The 18359-nt window shown below is 37.4% G+C and overlaps 1 protein-coding gene across 3 annotated transcripts in view; it reads left to right on the forward strand.

Annotated features, from left to right (window-relative positions):
- Pank1 (pantothenate kinase 1) overlaps nucleotides 1-18359 on the forward strand; it is an 89259-nt gene that overhangs the window by 10141 nt on the left and 60759 nt on the right. For 2 of the 3 annotated variants that reach the window (XM_042689203.1, XM_042689204.1), the window contains one exon: nucleotides 3693-6008. The exons of the other annotated variant lie outside the window; for it this stretch is intronic. In XM_042689203.1, coding sequence (XP_042545137.1) covers nucleotides 3910-5550 — 1641 coding nt within the window. In that variant the 5' untranslated portion in view covers nucleotides 3693-3909 and the 3' untranslated portion in view covers nucleotides 5551-6008. Of the gene's footprint in view, nucleotides 1-3692; nucleotides 6009-18359 lie in introns of those variants that run through there. 3 annotated transcript variants of the gene reach the window in all.

Genomic DNA, 18359 nt, shown 5'->3' on the forward strand with positions numbered 1-18359 from the left:
CCTCAGCTCTTCAGCTTAAGGTGAGCGCTATACCACTTGAGCCACAGTGCCACTTCCAGTTTTCTGGTGGTTAATTGGAGATAAGCCTGTCATGGATTTTCCTGCCTGGGCTGGCTTTGAACTGCGATTCTCAGATCTCAGCCTCCTGAGTAGCTAGGATTACAGGCGTGAGCCACTGGTGCCCAGCTGCTCTGTCTTTTTCAGGAAGCTATTTAATTGACTGTTAGCTGTTTCTTTGGTTTTTGTATCTACGATGTAGCAATATCAGTTCTCCTCCAGCCAACCCAGTCTCATGACTATAAACAGAACAAGGGGGATAAAACAGCATTTCAAAATTTTGATCTCACTTCTCATAAATTTATATGTAAAACTATCACCACTGGATCATTCCATTTGAAATTACCAAAATTAGACTACTTAAAATCCAAATGGCCTTTTTTTACAGATATGTTGCATTAGTTTGGAACTAGCACCAGGTGGTGCTAGTAGACCATCCATTCCTATCCTTTCAACACCCATCAAATGCTGGTTGTGAATCTATTTATTCCAGAGTTTTATATCAGTGAGCTATTTCAGGATTCTAGTTTCCTCGGGAAAAGTAGAATCATGCCAATATCATCTTATTTTTTAAAGCATTTATGCTTTGAGTGTATACGTTTGAGATTTCAGTTACTAAAAGTAATGATATCACAAGTAGTTTGATTAACTTTGGCTAACTCGGCCTAGGTGCTGTCCCTGAGCCCTTTAGCTTGAGGCGAGTACTCTACCCTTTGAGCCACAGCGTCTCTTCCAGTTTTCTGGTGATTAGTTAGAGATAGAGTCTTACCAATTTTCCCGCCTGGGCAGAGAAGCCATAATAATAATGGGACCAATTTCAGTAAATACTTTAAAAAATAGTTTCTGGTGCATATAAACAGGGCTTTTCTAATATTAGGAAAAAGAAATGGGAAAAGAAAAAGAAAAAATATGTTTTTAGGGTTTGGGAGGCTTTTTTAGTTATATAAGCGAATATTTATACATCTCATGTCACAGAGGTATAGAATATTAGGGACAAGAGGAATATATAATGATCTAGTTTACTTTTCTCATTTCAGAGGGGCAGGAAGGAGAGGTGGAACCAAGATGAAAAATCTGTTGAAATGCCCAGTATTTATTGTTACCTAATAGCAGAGACTGAATACACACACAGAAAATAGCCCTTTTTTCCCTAATACTGGAAATTATATCAGGGCCTCATATGTGCAAGACAAGGACTCATCCATAAGCTTATAGCCTCAAATCAACCTAGGAAATATAAAAATGTCATTAAGTATTGCCAATTTTAAAGATTGATATTGCTAAAACATAGTCACAGTAAAGAGTAATTAGAATTACTGCCACTGTTGTTTGGGCTATTTTAAAGATAATTTTCTTCCAGGCAGTGGCAAATTGTAAGATGAGTATTATTAAAATAACTAGGAAAAACTGCTATTGATTGATTTATTGATTGCTTTTTTTTGGTATTGAGGATTGCACTCAAGGCAAGCACTCTGCCACTTGAGCCACATTCCTGGCCCTTTAATTTGTATTTTGTTCTTTTTTTGAGATAGAATTTCCCTAATTCTGCTTAGGCTGGCCTGCAGCGTATGGTCCTCCTGCATTTACCTCCCAAGTATCTGGGATAACCCGCATGTAGCACCACAGCTTGCTTTGCTTTTTACTTTTTAACGGTGTTGATGTTACTGTCATGTACCTTTTTCTCAAGAGTTTGCACTCTTTAACTGTAGTCTCAGAAAGGAAGTATTACAGTCATTCTGATTCAGAGCATCCTAAGTAGGGCCAAATTACGTTGGTTCTAAATCAGCATTCACTCTTAGCAGAAATGTATAAGAAAGGCAAGCATTAATGAAGTTTTTTAGGCTTTAATTAATTATTCCAAGAGCTGCCTCCAAATTAATCATTTGAATTGTCCCTTTAATGAGCAGCCAGGATATTATTCTTCTTTGGGACAGTATACCATAACAAGATTCCAGATTTGTGAGGATGTGACTTTCTTTTATAAAATGAGAGGGAGGAATATAAGAGGAGAGAATTAGGGGTTGGGATTTAGCTCAGTGGAAGACCACTTGCCTGGCAAGTTCAAGGCTGTGAGTTTGGGCCTCAGCTTTGGGGGAAAAAGAAAAAAAGAGAATTAGGAATGTAAAATAATTTGCTCAAAGCAAGAGTCTGAATTAAGGAGACAATAATGACTAAGATTTTATAGCCAAGAAGACTAGTGAATTTTAGCCCCTGTCATTTAAAAGTTTATGACACTGGTCTAAGGCAATTCAACTCTTTAAGTGTGATGCTTTTTTTTTTTTTTTCCTGGTCCTGGGGCTTGAACTCGTCTTGGGGTGCTGTCCTTGAGCTCCTTTTGCTCAAGGCTTGTACTCTAGCATTTGAGCCACAGTTCTACTTCACTTCTTTTTCTGTGATTAATTGGAAATAAGAGTCTCACAGACTTGCCTGCCTGGGCTAGATTTGAACCATGGTTCTCAGATCTCAGCCTCCTCACTAGCTAGGATTACAGGAGTAAGCCAGAGGCACCCAGGTGAGTCTAATGTTTTTTAATGTGTTTTTTAATGTGTTAATGTGGCATACCAGATAGTACCAGATAGTACCTTACTGTTACAGTATAGTAGGAGAGGACAACATAGAAAATAATGTAAATATGTTGACACTTCACCAAACAAATATGATCTCTTTCTCTTTGGTTGGATTTTATAAATAAATTTCTCATATTTATTGAATTTCTCATATTTATTGGATTTTTAAACTTCTGTCATTATAGGAACTGTGCTTGATTCATTTTAATGATGGCTCATCTCAAAGGATGGCCTGGCATCTAATGAAAACGGAGGAGATTTGGGAGGCTTTGTAGTATGTCACGTTAGATATTTGATGAAGATCTAAACAAATAGGAGGAGAAGGAGGAGGAAGAAGAAAAGTTGGCCTTGAGTAGGAACCCATTTATGAAATAAGGTCTAAACCACAAAAACAAGTCCTTAAAACACCTGATGAATTCTTTTAATTCTAAATTAAGTTTCTTACTAGGATATCTAAAATATGTTTCGATTCTGAACTAGATTACTAATAATTTGAATCATAGTTAGGGTGTTTAAACCAAAACAATCACCAATAAGTGGTTAGTCACTGAAAATCTGTGGTGATTTAGAAGTGTGTCTAAAAAAAATTCTTGTCTTTCATTTTTATCATTGTCGACCAATAAGTAACCAAGCGTCTAAATACCAAACTGATGAGTTGCTATACAAAAGAAAAATCTATATTCAGTAACTGTAATTTTAAGATCTCCAACCTCCTTTCTAAGACATCTCCATGTTATCCAGCATGGAGCTCACTGACTGTCAGACATACAGCCAATAGTATGAGGTTCCTTTACTAAAATATTCTAACTCAAATCTTTGCAGACAATTAAAAAATAAAATATGGAAATGGAACTGTGGCTCTTTGAGCAAAGGAGCTCAGGGACAGTGCCCAGGCCCTGAGTTCAAGCTCTACAACTGACAAAAAAAATTAATCTTCTATCCATTAAAGCAATCAGATTTTAAGAGACTAAATATAAGCAGAAGAGACAAGTATTAGTTGTATAACCTTGAGAAAGGTTCTAAGTAAGCCTCATTCTTTTCATTATTAAAATGGTATCTTTAATACAGGTCCACAATTTCTACTCTACAATTCCAAAGTAAGACAAAAACAGCAAATACCCTGAAACCCAAAAGTATCTTGTACATTTGGCACTAAGACTGTTTGCAACAAAACCAACTGTGAGCAAACATGAAACCTTTGTTTTTTGGGAACCCCTACCTAACCATCATCACACATGCCTCTGTAACTTCCTGACATTTTGTGATTTGAAGCGTGTGTTGGAAAATGTCCAAAAGAGTAAAAGATATACCTATGGGTAACAATGAGAAGAAGAAAAGGAAGCATCTGTCTTTATCAATAGCTCAGAAAGTGGAGTTATTGCAGAAGCTTGATACTGGTGTGTCTGTGAAACATCTTACTGAAGAGTATGGTGTGGGAACTACCACCATATATGACATAAAGAAACAGAAAGACAAATTGCTGAAGTTTTACAGTGACAGTGATAACCAAGAATTAATGAAAAATAGGAAAACATTGCATAGGGCCAAAAATGAAGATCTTGACCGTGTGTTGATTGAATGGATTCGACAACGAAGAAGTAGAGATATGCCACTGTCTGGATTGTTGGTCATGAAACAAGCTAGAATATACCATGAAGAATTAAACATTGAAAGTGAGTGTGAATATTCAGAAGGCTGGCTGCAAAAATTTAAAAAACGTCATGGAATCAGGTATCTTAAAATGTGTGGTGAAAAAGATTCTGCTGATCATGAAACTACTGAAAATTACATTGATGAATTTGCTAAGATAATATCTGATGAAAACCTCAGCCCTGAACAAATTTACAATGCTGATGAGACAGCTCTGTACTGGTGCTATGTTCCTAGAAAAACCTTAACCATGAATAACAAAAGGACACAAACAGATTTCAAGGATGCCAAGCAAAGATTAACTGTTCTTGGGTGTGCTAATGCTGCTGGCACACACAAGATAAAATTGGCAGTAATTGGGAAAAGCCTATATCCAAAATGTTTAAAAGATGTGGATAGTTTACCTGTGCATTATTATGCAAACAAGAAAGCATCAGTGACAAGAGAAATCTTCTCTGACTGGTTCAATAAGCACTTTGTGCCAGCAGCAAGAGCTCATTGCAAACAAGCTGGACTAGAAAACAATTGCAAAATTTTGCTCTTCCTAGACAACTGTTCTGCACATCCCCCCTCAGAACTTCTTGTGAAAAGTAATGTTTTCAGCATATACCTCCCCGCTAATGTGACATCTATAATACAGCCATGTAACCAAGGAATTTTACGTTCCATGAAGAGCAAATACAAACACTTTTTTTTGAACAGAATGCTTGCTTCAGTTAACAGAGGTCTGAAAATCCAGGACTTCCTTAATGAGTTTAGTCTTAAAGATGCTATCTATGCAGTCGCTAATGCTTGGAATGATGTTGATAAGTCAACATTAACAAATGCTTGGCACAGACTTTGGGCTACAATGATGTTTGAAAATTACCTTTCTGATGAAGATCTGGAAGGATTTAGCGACTCTAATGAAAAGATGATGATAGCAAAACTTATTACATATGCCAAAAGTTTATCCGCTGAAAGTGTAAATAAATTAGAAGAAGCTGACATTGAAGAAATACTGAACATTGACAATGATGTGCCTGTTGTGCATCCTTTGAGTGAGGGAGAAATTGCTATGATGGGATTGAATACAGATCAGTATGAAGACAGCAGCAGTAATGACAATAACACTATGATCACTAGTCAGAAAATCTCTATAGACCAAATGGTAAAGATGTGTGAACAGTTAATTGTTGGTCTGCAAAGATGTGCATTTATCAGTGAGCAAGAGATCATGGAAATTTACTCAATTAAAGAGAAACTGTTAAGACACAAACCTATGTTAAAGAAATAAATGATATTAGGAGAAATCTTTTAAAAAGATAATTTGTGGTAATACTTCTGCATTACTTAAGAATCCTGTTTAGCTCATTTTCATATGTCTAGCTCCAACCTAGTTTCATAGACAATGATAATATTAGTATAATCTTTTCTCTAAGATCCTCAGATGACCAGAAATGCTAAACATTTATTGCATGTGTATGTGTTACGGGTTTTCATTGGTATAAATTTAAAATTTTACATTAAAATTTTTTTAATGAAAATCTTTCCAAAAAACGAAATTTAAAGAATATATAAAGAATATAATCATCCTGTTAAACTTATCAATAAATGTATTTGTCAACAAATTTCACTAACTGATAAGTTTATTAATTTATGTAAAGTATATCATTTATGTTATATATTTTACTTAGTGTGACTTCATACATTTCTTTGGAGTTATATTAGTGGATTTCATTATAGTATGCCTCATTTGGAGATTTTTTAAATATAGTATATATGATCCAAAGAATTCTGTGTTAAGCATTCTTTTATTTACTTTGGCAAATACCTGAAAGGAGGGAGGATTTGTATTGACTCTTAATATTAGAAGATGCAGTGCCTGGTCAGCTGGCTTCATTCTTTTTAGGCCTGAGGGGAGGTAGACATCCTGATGGAAGGGTGTGATGGAGCAGAACTGCTCATCTCATGGCAGCCAGGAATCAGAGAGACAGAAAGGACCAAAGCAAAATAAATCTTTCAATGACATGCCTTCTCTACAAAACAGGCCCCACCTGCTAATAAATAGCTCGTTCTGTAAGGAGTCATCAATGTATTATTTAATAAACTTAGTACCTTCATGATCTATTCACCTCTCAATGCTTAGATTCCCAACAGCCACAGACCAAGCCTTTAACCAAGTAACTTTTGGGGGTTATATGGCACCCACAAACCATAACAAATTACAACCTTTTTTTTTGGTCAGTCATGGGGCTTGAATTCTGGGCCTGGGCACTGTCCCTCAGCTCTTCAGCTCAAGGCTAGTGCTCTACCACTTGAGCCACAGTGCCATTCTGGTTTTCTGGTGGTTAATTGGAGATAAGAGTCGTGGACTTATCTGCCCAGGTGGGCTTTGAACTGTGATCCTCAGATCTCAGCCTCCTGAGTAGCTAGGATTATAGGCATGAGCCACTGGAGCCTGGCTTGCAACCTTTTTTGACATTCCCTTTCAAAACACATCCAGCTGGGGCTGGGAAGGTGGCTCAGTGGTAGAGCGCTTGCCTTGCATGCCTGAGGCCCTGGGTTCGATTCCTCAGCACCACATAAACAAAAAGAAAAAAGCTGGAAGTGGCGCTGTGGCTTAAGTGGTAGAGCGCTAGCCTTGAGCTGAAGAGCTGAGGGACAGTGCCCAGGCCCAGAGTTCAAGCCCCATGAACAGACCCCCCCCCCAAAAAAAAAAAAGTTGGCAAAATGGATTTATAACACTTATCCAAATTACATACTTGTAATCCCAGTTCTCAGGAGGCTGAAGCAGCAGGATTACAAATTCAACAACCTGTCTCAATAAGTAAGTGAAAAAATTAAATCTTAAAGATCTATTGTGAAAAAGCTAATGAAATAGCCAATGTAGAATACCTGGTATTTGCAAAGTAAATATTTATTAAATGTGGTTGCTGTCACTACTTCATTATTCCCAGTGGGTAGGACAGGCTCTTTCTGATATTAATGAGTCTATTTAATATAATCATGATGAGCATTCTTTAACTTTTTCCACTCGAAGAGATACTTCAGCAATATGATATTGGCACTTAGGATATTTAAATCATCATCCGAGACCTGGAAGCATTTCCCAAATCAGAAGATAGAAAATATGCCACAGACATTACATATCATTTTAGTAAAATGCATCCACCTTTAGTCCGTCCTTATTTAATTAATATTCATCAAAATAATGTAATTGTCTGTTTATCATTTCCTCAGCTTTCTCCACCACATAAAACAGTAACTTAATGTCCTTTGTGATCAAGAATTTTAACCCACTTTGTGTAACCCACTTTGTGTAACCTTACTACTGTAAGACTTCTATCATATCCAAAAAGATAAAATTGATAATTCTGTTTTCTAAAATGTATCACATAAAATAGAAATTTTATGGGGTTGGGAATGTGGCTTAATAGTAGAGTGCTTGCCTAGCATGCATGAAGCCCTGGGTTCAATTCCTCAGTGCCATATAAACAAAAAGCCAGAAGTGGTGCTTTGGCTCAAGTGGTAGAGTGCTGTCTTTGAGCAAAAGAAGCTCAGGGACAGTGCCCAGGTCCTGAGTTCAGGCCCTGGAACTGGCACACAATAAAAAGAACAAAAAAGAAAATGTATTACTTTTTCTTGATATAAAAGTCATACGTAGAAATTGTAGAAAAACTGAATACGTAATTTTAAATAGGAAAATATACATCCCTAATCTTAAAACCAGCAATAAACACTCTTAAATCATTCTGTATACTTTCATAACTATTGTGTAAAACAGTATGTCCATTCATTCTTATTTTTCACCCTGTCCTGTCCTTTTCACAGTAGCAGGTATGTGACTTGTTTAAGGAAACCATACACTTAAACACTTAGTTGCCAAAGTATATTGACAGGTTTTGAGCCCAACTACTTTTAGTTAATATTGCATAATGAGCATTTTCCCATATCAATCCTATTTCTTCTGACAAAACTAGATTTTCACGCTGCATTCATCTTCTTTATTCTGGGACTTGCAACGCTGAGAACCATGATGAACATCGTTCTTTCAGCCCTCTGCTAGACCTGCCTGCCTTGTCTTCTGTCTTCGCTATTCTCCCTCTTGTTTCCCATTAGCCAATTCCCTAACTGTATGTTAGTTACTCTCATAAGATATAGTAAACCCTCACCCTTATGTGAAATCATAGATGGCTTACATTTTCCACTCAGCACTGTTCTTCATGTGGAGTGAAATAAAGTTTTGCAAGAAGAAGCATGACAAGGTAAATAGAATCCCAGCAGAGAGGGAAATGGCAGCAAGCGTGCCTTGGTTCATATCTGCAGGTGGTCCTATGTCTTCATTATTATTCTCAATTTCACAGTTTCTACTGGAAATTTCAGTCAGGCTATTATTGAGTCCATTCCAGTGATTGTTAAGCTAAAGTGAACAACTGGCTGTCAGATGATATTAAAAGTTGTATCATGAGCTAGACCCTAGAAACTGTTCTTATGTACTTGGACTTTCTTATCTCTTTCATAATGTTACTTCGGGCCTATTCTATATTTCTACAAGATTCATGATAGGCAATGCTTTTCTTTTTTTGTATGTTTTTAATTGTAAAAATGCTGTACAGAGAGGTTACAGTTACATGAGCAAGGTAATGAGTACATTAATACTTTTCTTATCTCAATGTACTTTATGTGAGGTGAGATGTTCATTGTGTGTGTGTGTGTGTGTGTGTGTGGTGTGCACTGAGGCTTGAATTCAGAAATAGGGTGCTCCCTCTTAACTTTTTCACTCAAGCATGACCCTCTCCTACACCTCCACTTCCTCTGTTCATTTCTTTTCATGGGGCTAAGTATTATCTATAGTGAAACCTCCTGCTCATTGGTAGCAGCTACCAGATTACAAGTTTGAAATTTTAGAGCCATGTCCTAGCTCAGTCATTGTATATGGGTAATTGTTGATGTCTGCCATTTGAGCCGAAGTAGAATGGCAGAATATATACCACTTACCACTTGCTGCTTCTGGTGAGTGAGTCTCATTTATGGATGATTTCACATGATTTTCATGTACCTTCTTATTTTGCACTACACATAGAACTCCTTTTCTTTCACATACATACACATAAATATGCACACCAGCTTTTGTATATCACAATTAAAAGATTAGTGGTTATTGAAGAGCACTTTAATATATACCAAGCATTTAACTTGAAGTATTCTTGTCTTGCAAAGCACAATCAAAATGTTGTTGGAGTCTTGAGCCATGTGTATGCACTCATTGTGTTTAATATTTACTCATATAGAAACAGACATAGATTGTGTAGGCGTAGATTAGTATACTATGCATGTATGTGCACTGAGAGAAACCTAGAAGCAGTGGTTTCCCAGTAAGTAGCATGCACATTTGGCACCCAGATCTGGTTTCTAAATCCTATTTTCCAATAAATGGAACCAGTGTTACTTAAAGAAATGATTCATCCCAGACACAACAGGGAAAGAGCAAGATGTACTTGGAACATCTTGTGAAGGATATTTTATAGTGTTGCTTGTCAAAGGCTCATAGGAATCAAGATAACAAGTCTCTAGGGGCCAAAATTGGAGCAATTTGAGTAAAAAGACAAATAATGTTCCTATTGGGTTATCGTTCATATGGCAAAATAAATATTCCTGAGACATATATTTAAAAATAAATTATTCAAGCCAAGTGTAAAGTTATAGTCATGTAATCCCAGCATTTGGGAGGTGAGAGCAGGAAGACCACAACAAGTACGCAGCCAGCCTAGTCTATAACAGGGAAACCTTGTCTCCAGAGAGAGAGAAAGAGAGAGAAAGAGAAGGAGGAAAGAAGGAAGGAGGGAGGGAAAAAGGAAACGAAGGAAAAAAGAGAAGAAAAGAAGGAAAAACAAGGATTAAGCACAAAGACCAGTGCTAGAGAATTCCAATTAAAAATTCAACCAGCCGGGCTGGGAAGGTGGCTCAGTGGTAGAGCGCTTGCCTTGCATGCCTGAGGCCCTGGGTTTGATTCCTCAGCACCATATAAGCAAAAAGAAAAAAGCCGGAAGTGGTGCTGTGGCTCAAGTGATAGAGCGCTAGTCTTGAGCTGAAGAGCTGAGGGACAGCGCCCAGGCCCAGAGTTCAGGCCCCACGACCGGACTCAAAAAAAATTCAACCAGCCTCTATACCCATCAGCCACAAATTAGGTCTTCAAATTTGATTGTGAAGTTCTTGCAAGCTCCTTTCTTGCTTCTTGGATTTGTTCTGTATAATTACCTATTCTTGCTCTATTATATCTGCTCTATCTTCTGGCCCTGAGACTGTCTTCTCCACCATCTGTTCTGTCTTAGAAACTTTTGACTTTATTTTTTTCTGTTTCCTGTTTGGTCATTTCTAAGGGTTTCTACCTCTGTTGAATTCTTGGTTTAGGATTCCTAAGGAGTTCTTTACATCACTGATTTGTTTGTGTTTCCTTAATCTCCTTTAACTGGGTGGCTGTTTTTTTCTTTTTTTTTCATTGAACTCTTGTGCCATCTCTTGGACTTCATTTAGTTTCTTTTTTCTGTTCTCCATGAATTCTTCCATTAGTCTTCTGTTAGACTTACCATGTTCATGAATTATCTTGCGTATGTTTTCAAATTTTTCATAAATTAACTTTATCAGTAATGGTTTTAATACATACTGTGAAGTGTCTTCTAAGTCCATATTGGTCTGTTCTGTTTGATTGTTTTCGGTAAATGTTGTATTTCCTTGAATTTGCATATTTCTAGTATTTCTTTGTTGAGTTCTATCCATTGGAAGACCCTTTTGGTTTTATCTTTTGGGAATCTGATCTTTCTAATGGATTGTTCCCTATATTCTTGGTTAACTGGGCAGCTGGTGTTCTGATCCGTGATTGAGATTTACTTAGCTGGGTTCAGGGCTTATAGAGACCATTGAGTAAAGATGTAGAGTTCAGTTATGATGTGGAGTTGTACCATTAAAATTTGTATCAGGTGAAAATATTGTAAGGCAAGTTTAGGATGGAGAGGAGTAGAAGTAAGAGAGGTATAAGTTTATAGAGGAGTTAGAAGAGAAAATAAGGAAGAGAGGACAGGGAATGAATGCAATGGAAGATACAAATGAGGGAGAGAAACTTTGTATTCTACACAAGAAGAAAATTGAGTAGAGAGAAATTGGATCAAACACCCTGAGCCCTAATGCTGTCTACTCTAAAAAGCCTAAGGCAATTGCTGATACTCTCGTACTTTCACCTCTACTTTTATACAGAGAAGACAGGGATATTGTATGTTAATATATATAACATATGACACCTTATATATATTTACATGTATATCAAACTAAAAGATCAATAAACATAGAACATTCACATTGGAGATTCACATTCTGTAAAAAAAATGAAGAACCAAAAAGGAGTCACTACTCAGTGTGTCAGAAATAAGAACTTCTGGATGTTGCAATTTCTACAGGTTGGCCTCTTTTTATTCCCCTAAGTGATCTGCAGCTCTCCTCTAAGCCACAGTTGGGGCTGTGCCAGAGGAAGTTCCTTACTTGAGGTTGAGAGTTGACTGCTGCTGCATTTATTCAGAACTTTCCTGCCAGCACAGGTGCCTCCCTGACTGTGTGTAGCTCTGTTGGGGCACTGCTATCTACCGTCTGGAATTTTTAGGACTACAGAGAATTGTAGTTCCCTGATATAGAAGCAGGACTGTGTCCCAGTGGTCTTTCCCAGGTAGCCTTGAAAGATGTAGGAAAAGAGCTTGCTTCTTTGACCTCTTCAAATATGGCCCTCTTTCTTGGGTGGGAGCAGAGAGGCAGAATGCTGGTAGAAAGAAACAGAAAACCAGCATTAAGCAACTATTTATGATAATTGCAGCTTATAGTACATACTAAAATATGTTAAAAGTAGAGAGAGAAAAATTGAGAATAAACAACACTGCCTGGTGTTAAAGTAACTCCCACAGATATGTAGCCATCAAGAAGTGGAAGAATCTTCACAGTGAAGGAACAAGAAACTTTCTAAACAAAGAACAGTTCAAAATCACTGGTAATCAAATATCATGAATCCAAAGCCGGGCACTGGTGGCTCATGCTGTAATCCTAGCTACTCAGGAGGCTGAGATCTGAGGATCGCGGTTCAAAGCCAGCCTGGGCAGGAAAGACCGTGAGACTCCTATCTCCAATAAACCACCAGAAAACCGGAAGTGGCGCTGTAGCTCAAGTGGTCGAGCGCTCGCCTTGAGCTGAAGAGCTGAGGGACAGCGCCCAGGCCCAGAGTTCAAGCCCCACGACCGACAAAAAAAAATAAAGAAGATAGTGTTATGATTATAAGTGATACCATAGGAAAAGCTGGATAAGGGAAATATAAAAAACTAGGGGCTTTTTGTACCTTTTCCATAAACTTAAGATTTGTTCAACATTTTTATAGTATTGCTGTTGATTGAATCCAAGCCCTTGTACATGTTAAGTGAGCCTGCTTCTAAGCTACATTTGTTGCCCTAATGTTTGCTCCAACTAAGACATTAAGAAATGATTTTTTTTTTCCTAATGTGAAAACCCTTTAGTCACCCTATCTAAAGAGAACTATTTCTTCTTAGCCACTGTTTTCCACGGAGTCAAGCCATGGTTGCTTAGGACCACCTGACTCCAGACTTCTCAACCTTGATCTTTCCCCACAGTCATTCTTCTCAGCTTAGGTACCTTTGGCCATGAAAAAAAATCTCATTCACATGTTTCAACAAGGATGGTCTATTCCAGGTCCCTGCTTGGAACCAGTAAATCATGGCGATCTCCTCCACTCTCCAAGCACTGATAACAGAAAGAACCATAAAAAGATTGATTTCTGGGCTGGGAAGGTGGCTCAGTGGTAGAGCGCTTGCCTTGCATGCCTGAGGCCCTGGGTTCCATTCCTCAGCACCACATAAGCAAAAAGAAAAAAGCCAGAAGTGGCGCTGTGGTACAAGTGGTAGAGTGCTAGCCTTGAGCTGAAGAGCTGAGGGACAGTGCCCAGGCCCAGAGTTCAGGCCCCACTACCGGACCCCCCCCCCCCAAAAAAAAAAAAGATTGATTTTTTACTGATATGAATTCATATTATTACCACATTTATTTATTTATTTATTTATTTATTTATTTGCCAGTCCTAGGACTTGAACTCAGGTTCTGGGCCCTGTCCCTAAGCCTCTCTGTGTTTGAGACTAGCACTCTCCCACTTGAGCCACAGCACCAGCTCTGGCTTTTTCTGTTTATGTGGTACTGAGGAATCAAACCCAGGGCTTCATACATGCTAGGCAAGCACTCTACCATTAAGCTACATTCTCAGCCCTCATCACTACTTTTAGAATGAAGATGTAACTTTGGTTATAAAGCAGTCTAGATTGAACCATTTCATGGCTTCTGTGTAACCTGTGATGGCAGTATCTTTGAAGAGGTTATAGTCGTACCTAGTCCCTAGAGTTTAGAATCTCAAAATTCCCCCACTCACCATCTTGTAGGACACATACATGATCCTGGGCAGCTGAAGAGCTGAGCTGCCCTGTGACCACTTGGGTTGAGATGGTAAGTGAATGAGACCCAAGAATCAGATTCTTACCAAGGTATGAGAACTAAACCCAGAATTGTCTCACAACAAGACATTCCATCATCTTACACTAGGTTAAGCAGTGTCCCAAGGGTGCAATCTAAATTATTATAATCTTTGAATTTCCACATGATTTATGCTTTGTAATGCCGAGCTTACCAAAAATCAGATTGACAGCATTATTAAAAACATTTGCTTTGTTTAACAATAATAAAAATTTTTGAAAAAGTCAAAAATAATAAAAAATAATAAAATAAAAATATTTGCGTAGAACAAACTCAGGTGTCTTCTCAAATTGACTATATGTATTGTGTAAGGGAGAGGCAAAATGCAGTGAGTTTTTCACAAAGATGTATTCTCAAGAGATTTTTAGATTATATCCTCTTAAACAATTTCAGATATCCAGATAGAAAACTTTTCTTTTACTCCTATTTCAAACAAGATATGGGATTAAATGAAATAGAATTTCATTTTGTTCTAAATTAATCTAATGCTTGCAGTTTGCTTACTCAGAAATAAAATCTTAAGTGGCTAAGGAGTTTAGCCACAGAGAAAACAGAACCACTTTTAATTTTAGATCTGCCTTTATTTTTATGTTTACAGTAGTATTTTTATATTGACCACAAGTGTTACAAACACACTGCAATTTTTAAAAAGCTGACCTGCTATGAGTCCTCTAAACAGCCAAAATAAGAGGGTATAAAATCGATTTTCCTACATGAGACTTTTGGGCCTACAGTATTTTGTTTACTCAGATCACTTTTCTCTTTAGTAAACATATTAGACATATCATGTAAGTAGAAAGATAAAAAGAAAAATTCAAAGTAGGGAAGCTTGCTTGCTCATGTAAAAATTTTGTGTGGCGATATTTTGAATGTGCATGTGTGTGAACACACTTGCATACACACATATTAAATATCCATAGTTTGGACATTATGACAAGGTGAGAGATGAGATAAAGCTAATATAAAAAATGATATTTAGGGATTGAAGGTGTAGCTCAGTGGTAAAGTACCTGGTTATTAAGTGAAAGGGCCTGGTTCAATTTCTAGGAGTAATAATAATTCTTTCTTTTTTTTTTTTTTCAGTCATGGGGCTTGAACTTAAGGGCTGGATCCTGTCTCTGAGCTTTTTTGCTCAAGGCTAATACTCTACCACTTTATGTGACGGCTCCACTTCGGGTTTTCTGGTGGTTAATTGGAGATAAGAGTCTCATAGACTTGCTTACCTTACCTGGCTTGACACAGTGATCCTTCAGATCTCAGCATCCTGAATAGCTAGGATTACAGCCATGAGCCACCAGCACCTGGCAATAATGTTAAAAGATTATTGAGAACTCAGGAAGATACTGCTAGGCATTTTTATTTATTTATTTTTACTCTATAGGAAATATCCCATTTGTAGTGGTAGACCTTTTCATATAGGTAAAAGGAAGTATATCTAATTCAAAAACAACTTTACTTCCAAAGTTCCATTTGGCTAATATAACTAACAAGTATATAACTAATAAATAGAGGATTATTCAGTGTGTCTTCTAGGACAGATATTGAATTTTGATAAATGAATTACATTCATCATACATACACCTTTTAACTTTCACTGTTATCTCTTCTTCCTGTGTGGAACTCAGAAGCAGTGCTTACAGGTACAACAACCACTTTATTACCAAAAGATTGAATACTACACAAATATAATACCTTGGTTCAAAGGTATTCCTGGCAGACAAATCCTCAGGACTCTTACCTCCACATAACCAGGAAAAAGCCAAAAGTGGAGAAAGCCAGAAATTTAGGTGTAGTTGAGGTTCAAAGTTCAAGTCCTAGGACTGACACAAAAATAAATAAATTACCTCCATCTAAAACACAAAAATAGATAGATATTGTTGCATGTTTCTTTTATGTAGTTCAGTAAGGCATTTTTGTCACCTGCAAAAAGGCATTGAAAGAACATTCTATCCAAGGATAGTGATGCATACCTATAATAGCAGCTAGTATGGAGGCAGAGGTAGGAGGATATATGTCTGAGACTGTCTAGATGGTTTCCAGATCCTTGATTTCTCAGTCAGAGACAGACAGACAGCCTGAGACTAGGAGGCAGAGAAAAAAATATGTTACAGCTTTTAGCTTCTAGGCCTTGAAAATACAGAAAGTTACAAAATAAAGGTGAAATGGAAGTTGAATAAGCTAGGAACAGGATTTGTTGCAGATATATTGCTTTTTCATCATACCTTTTACATTTTCTTTTCAGACATATAACTCAATTTCCTATTCTTTCCTCTCTGATTAAACACAACAAATACACTACAGTTCTGTTCTCACTCCACTATAGAAGAAAGGAGTGGAGAGAGAGAATTCTCATTGCCTAGGAGAGCTTAAGCTAACAGAGGCTGCATCATCTTCAATGCACAATTCCCAAGGTTGTTTTTACACAACCAGCACTGATACCATGACAAAAACCACAAATGGGATCTTGAAGTTGAATGCTAAAACAAAACCTGAAATAAATAGCATTGACTTAGCATGCCACTTGTGGGAAGAAAAAAATCAATGATACAAGCAGTAAAAACGGCAATCCATGCTATGCAGTGGCAAAACACTTGGCAAAGAATCCTTGTTTTGATAACTTAGAAGGCAGGCCATATGTACTGATCTGTCAGCTCCAAGAAAAGCTGTTGAACAGAGCCAAATTGTTAGTATATATTGGTTACTATTGGCTTACAAGTATTGGCATTTTATAAGAAGAAATTTAGAAAACAGGCAACTTAAATACATTTGTAGATTTAAAGAAGACTACTAAATTTCAAATAGTAAATAATATAGGTACAATTATGAGCCAAAAAATGCCTGTTAGATCATGATAGCAAAGAACACATTAGGTTGTGGCTCTCTCATTCAATCCTGACATCATAGTACTTGCCACTAGATTGTATGCTTCATGAAAACAGCATGATGTTAAGGAGAAAAAAAAGACATACTTGAGAGGTATATGAAGTATTTGGGATAGAGTTTATAATATAGGAACAGTCTATGAAAAGTTTAGTACGTTTCTAAGCAAATTCTATTTCCAAAGACTAGTCAGGCATAAAATAGCTCTCAGCTTTCATGAGAGAGAAGCAAATTTCAAAATCCACATATACCCAGAGAAAGCCTACTCCCCACCACCCACTTCAGATGTTAGTATGGAAGATAATGAACAATGAAGAGAATTCCTAAAGAGCAGTGCCAGGGACTACTTCTATCGTAGAATAGAAAGAGTCCAATTGAAGAATTTTTCCAATGCTTTCACTTTCCAATGCCCAACTGCTTGATGCCAGTAATGGTTTCATGTGCTTTATTTTTCCCTTTCCAAATGGGACACTGATATTGTCTTTGCTACTACTGCTATGTATTTGGGGATTGGAAAGGAGAAGGAGGTAACTTCTCTTTTTAGTTTATAAGTTAACAAAAAAGAAACACACACACATATTAAATGGACATTCTGAATAACACCTACAAGTTTTAATTGAAATCAGTGACTTTGAATAATCTAATGGAGGGTGTATAGCCTACTTTTAGTAGGAAAAGTGAAATGTATTGTCCAAGAAGGTAAATAGAAAGAATGGCTATATATTTTCCCAGCTCAGTTTTTGTATGTTTCCTAGGCATTTTGTTAAATATTTCTCTGACTGTCCTATAACTCGATAGGAGAGTGAAGAGCCATGTAATTGAATTCTGGTCCATGACATATGGGCAAAGTCAGGGTATTGTATTTCAGGCATAGTACCTAAAGCATGCCATGGAGTCCATTATACTCTTTTTCCCCTCATCTACTAGCTGGATGCCAACATGTAGGGTTCCTAAAATGACTACAATGAGAAGAAATTCCCAGTTGTGGATCAAAAAACAAACATTTCTTATTAAGTCACAGAGAATGAGGAATTCTTTGACATATTCATGTTATTTGGATTGACTTTTTTTTGTTGGTAGTGGTGGTTGTGGGGCTTGAACTCTGGGTGCTGTCCCTCAGCTCTTCAGCTCATGGCGAGCCTCTACCGCTTGAGCCACAGTGCCACTTCCAGTTTTCTAGTGGTTTATTGGAGATTAGAGTCTCACAGACTTTCCTGCCTGGGCTGGCTTTGTACGGCAATCCTCAGATCTCAGCCTCCTAAGTAGCTAGGATTACAGGCGTGAGCCACCGGTGCCCAGCTTACGTTTTTTTTGTTGTTGTTTTTTTTTCTACTTTACAAATCTACAATGATAAATGTTACATAAGAAAACAGGCAACTAACTATATGAGACTCTATGCTGGATCAATCAGGAAAAGATAAAGTACCCTGAGTCTTCATAAGACAGAGATTATGATGCCTAAAGAAGAGGAAAACACAAACTAATTAGAAGACAGTGAGGCAACCCAGGTGTTAAGCATCAGCCGGAATCACCACCACTCTTAGGTAGGTAAGACAAAAGGAAAGAGGGGACATATATAAATGGAGCCGAGGAGTTAGGAGGACAGAATCAAGTTAGACATGCACTGTAGGAGATGGAGATCCCAAAGAGAAGCAGTAG

The sequence above is a fragment of the Dipodomys spectabilis genome, unplaced genomic scaffold (assembly GCF_019054845.1).
Source record: "Dipodomys spectabilis isolate Male_0828 unplaced genomic scaffold, ASM1905484v1 ptg000125l, whole genome shotgun sequence".
NCBI classification, from domain to species: domain Eukaryota; kingdom Metazoa; phylum Chordata; class Mammalia; order Rodentia; family Heteromyidae; genus Dipodomys; species Dipodomys spectabilis.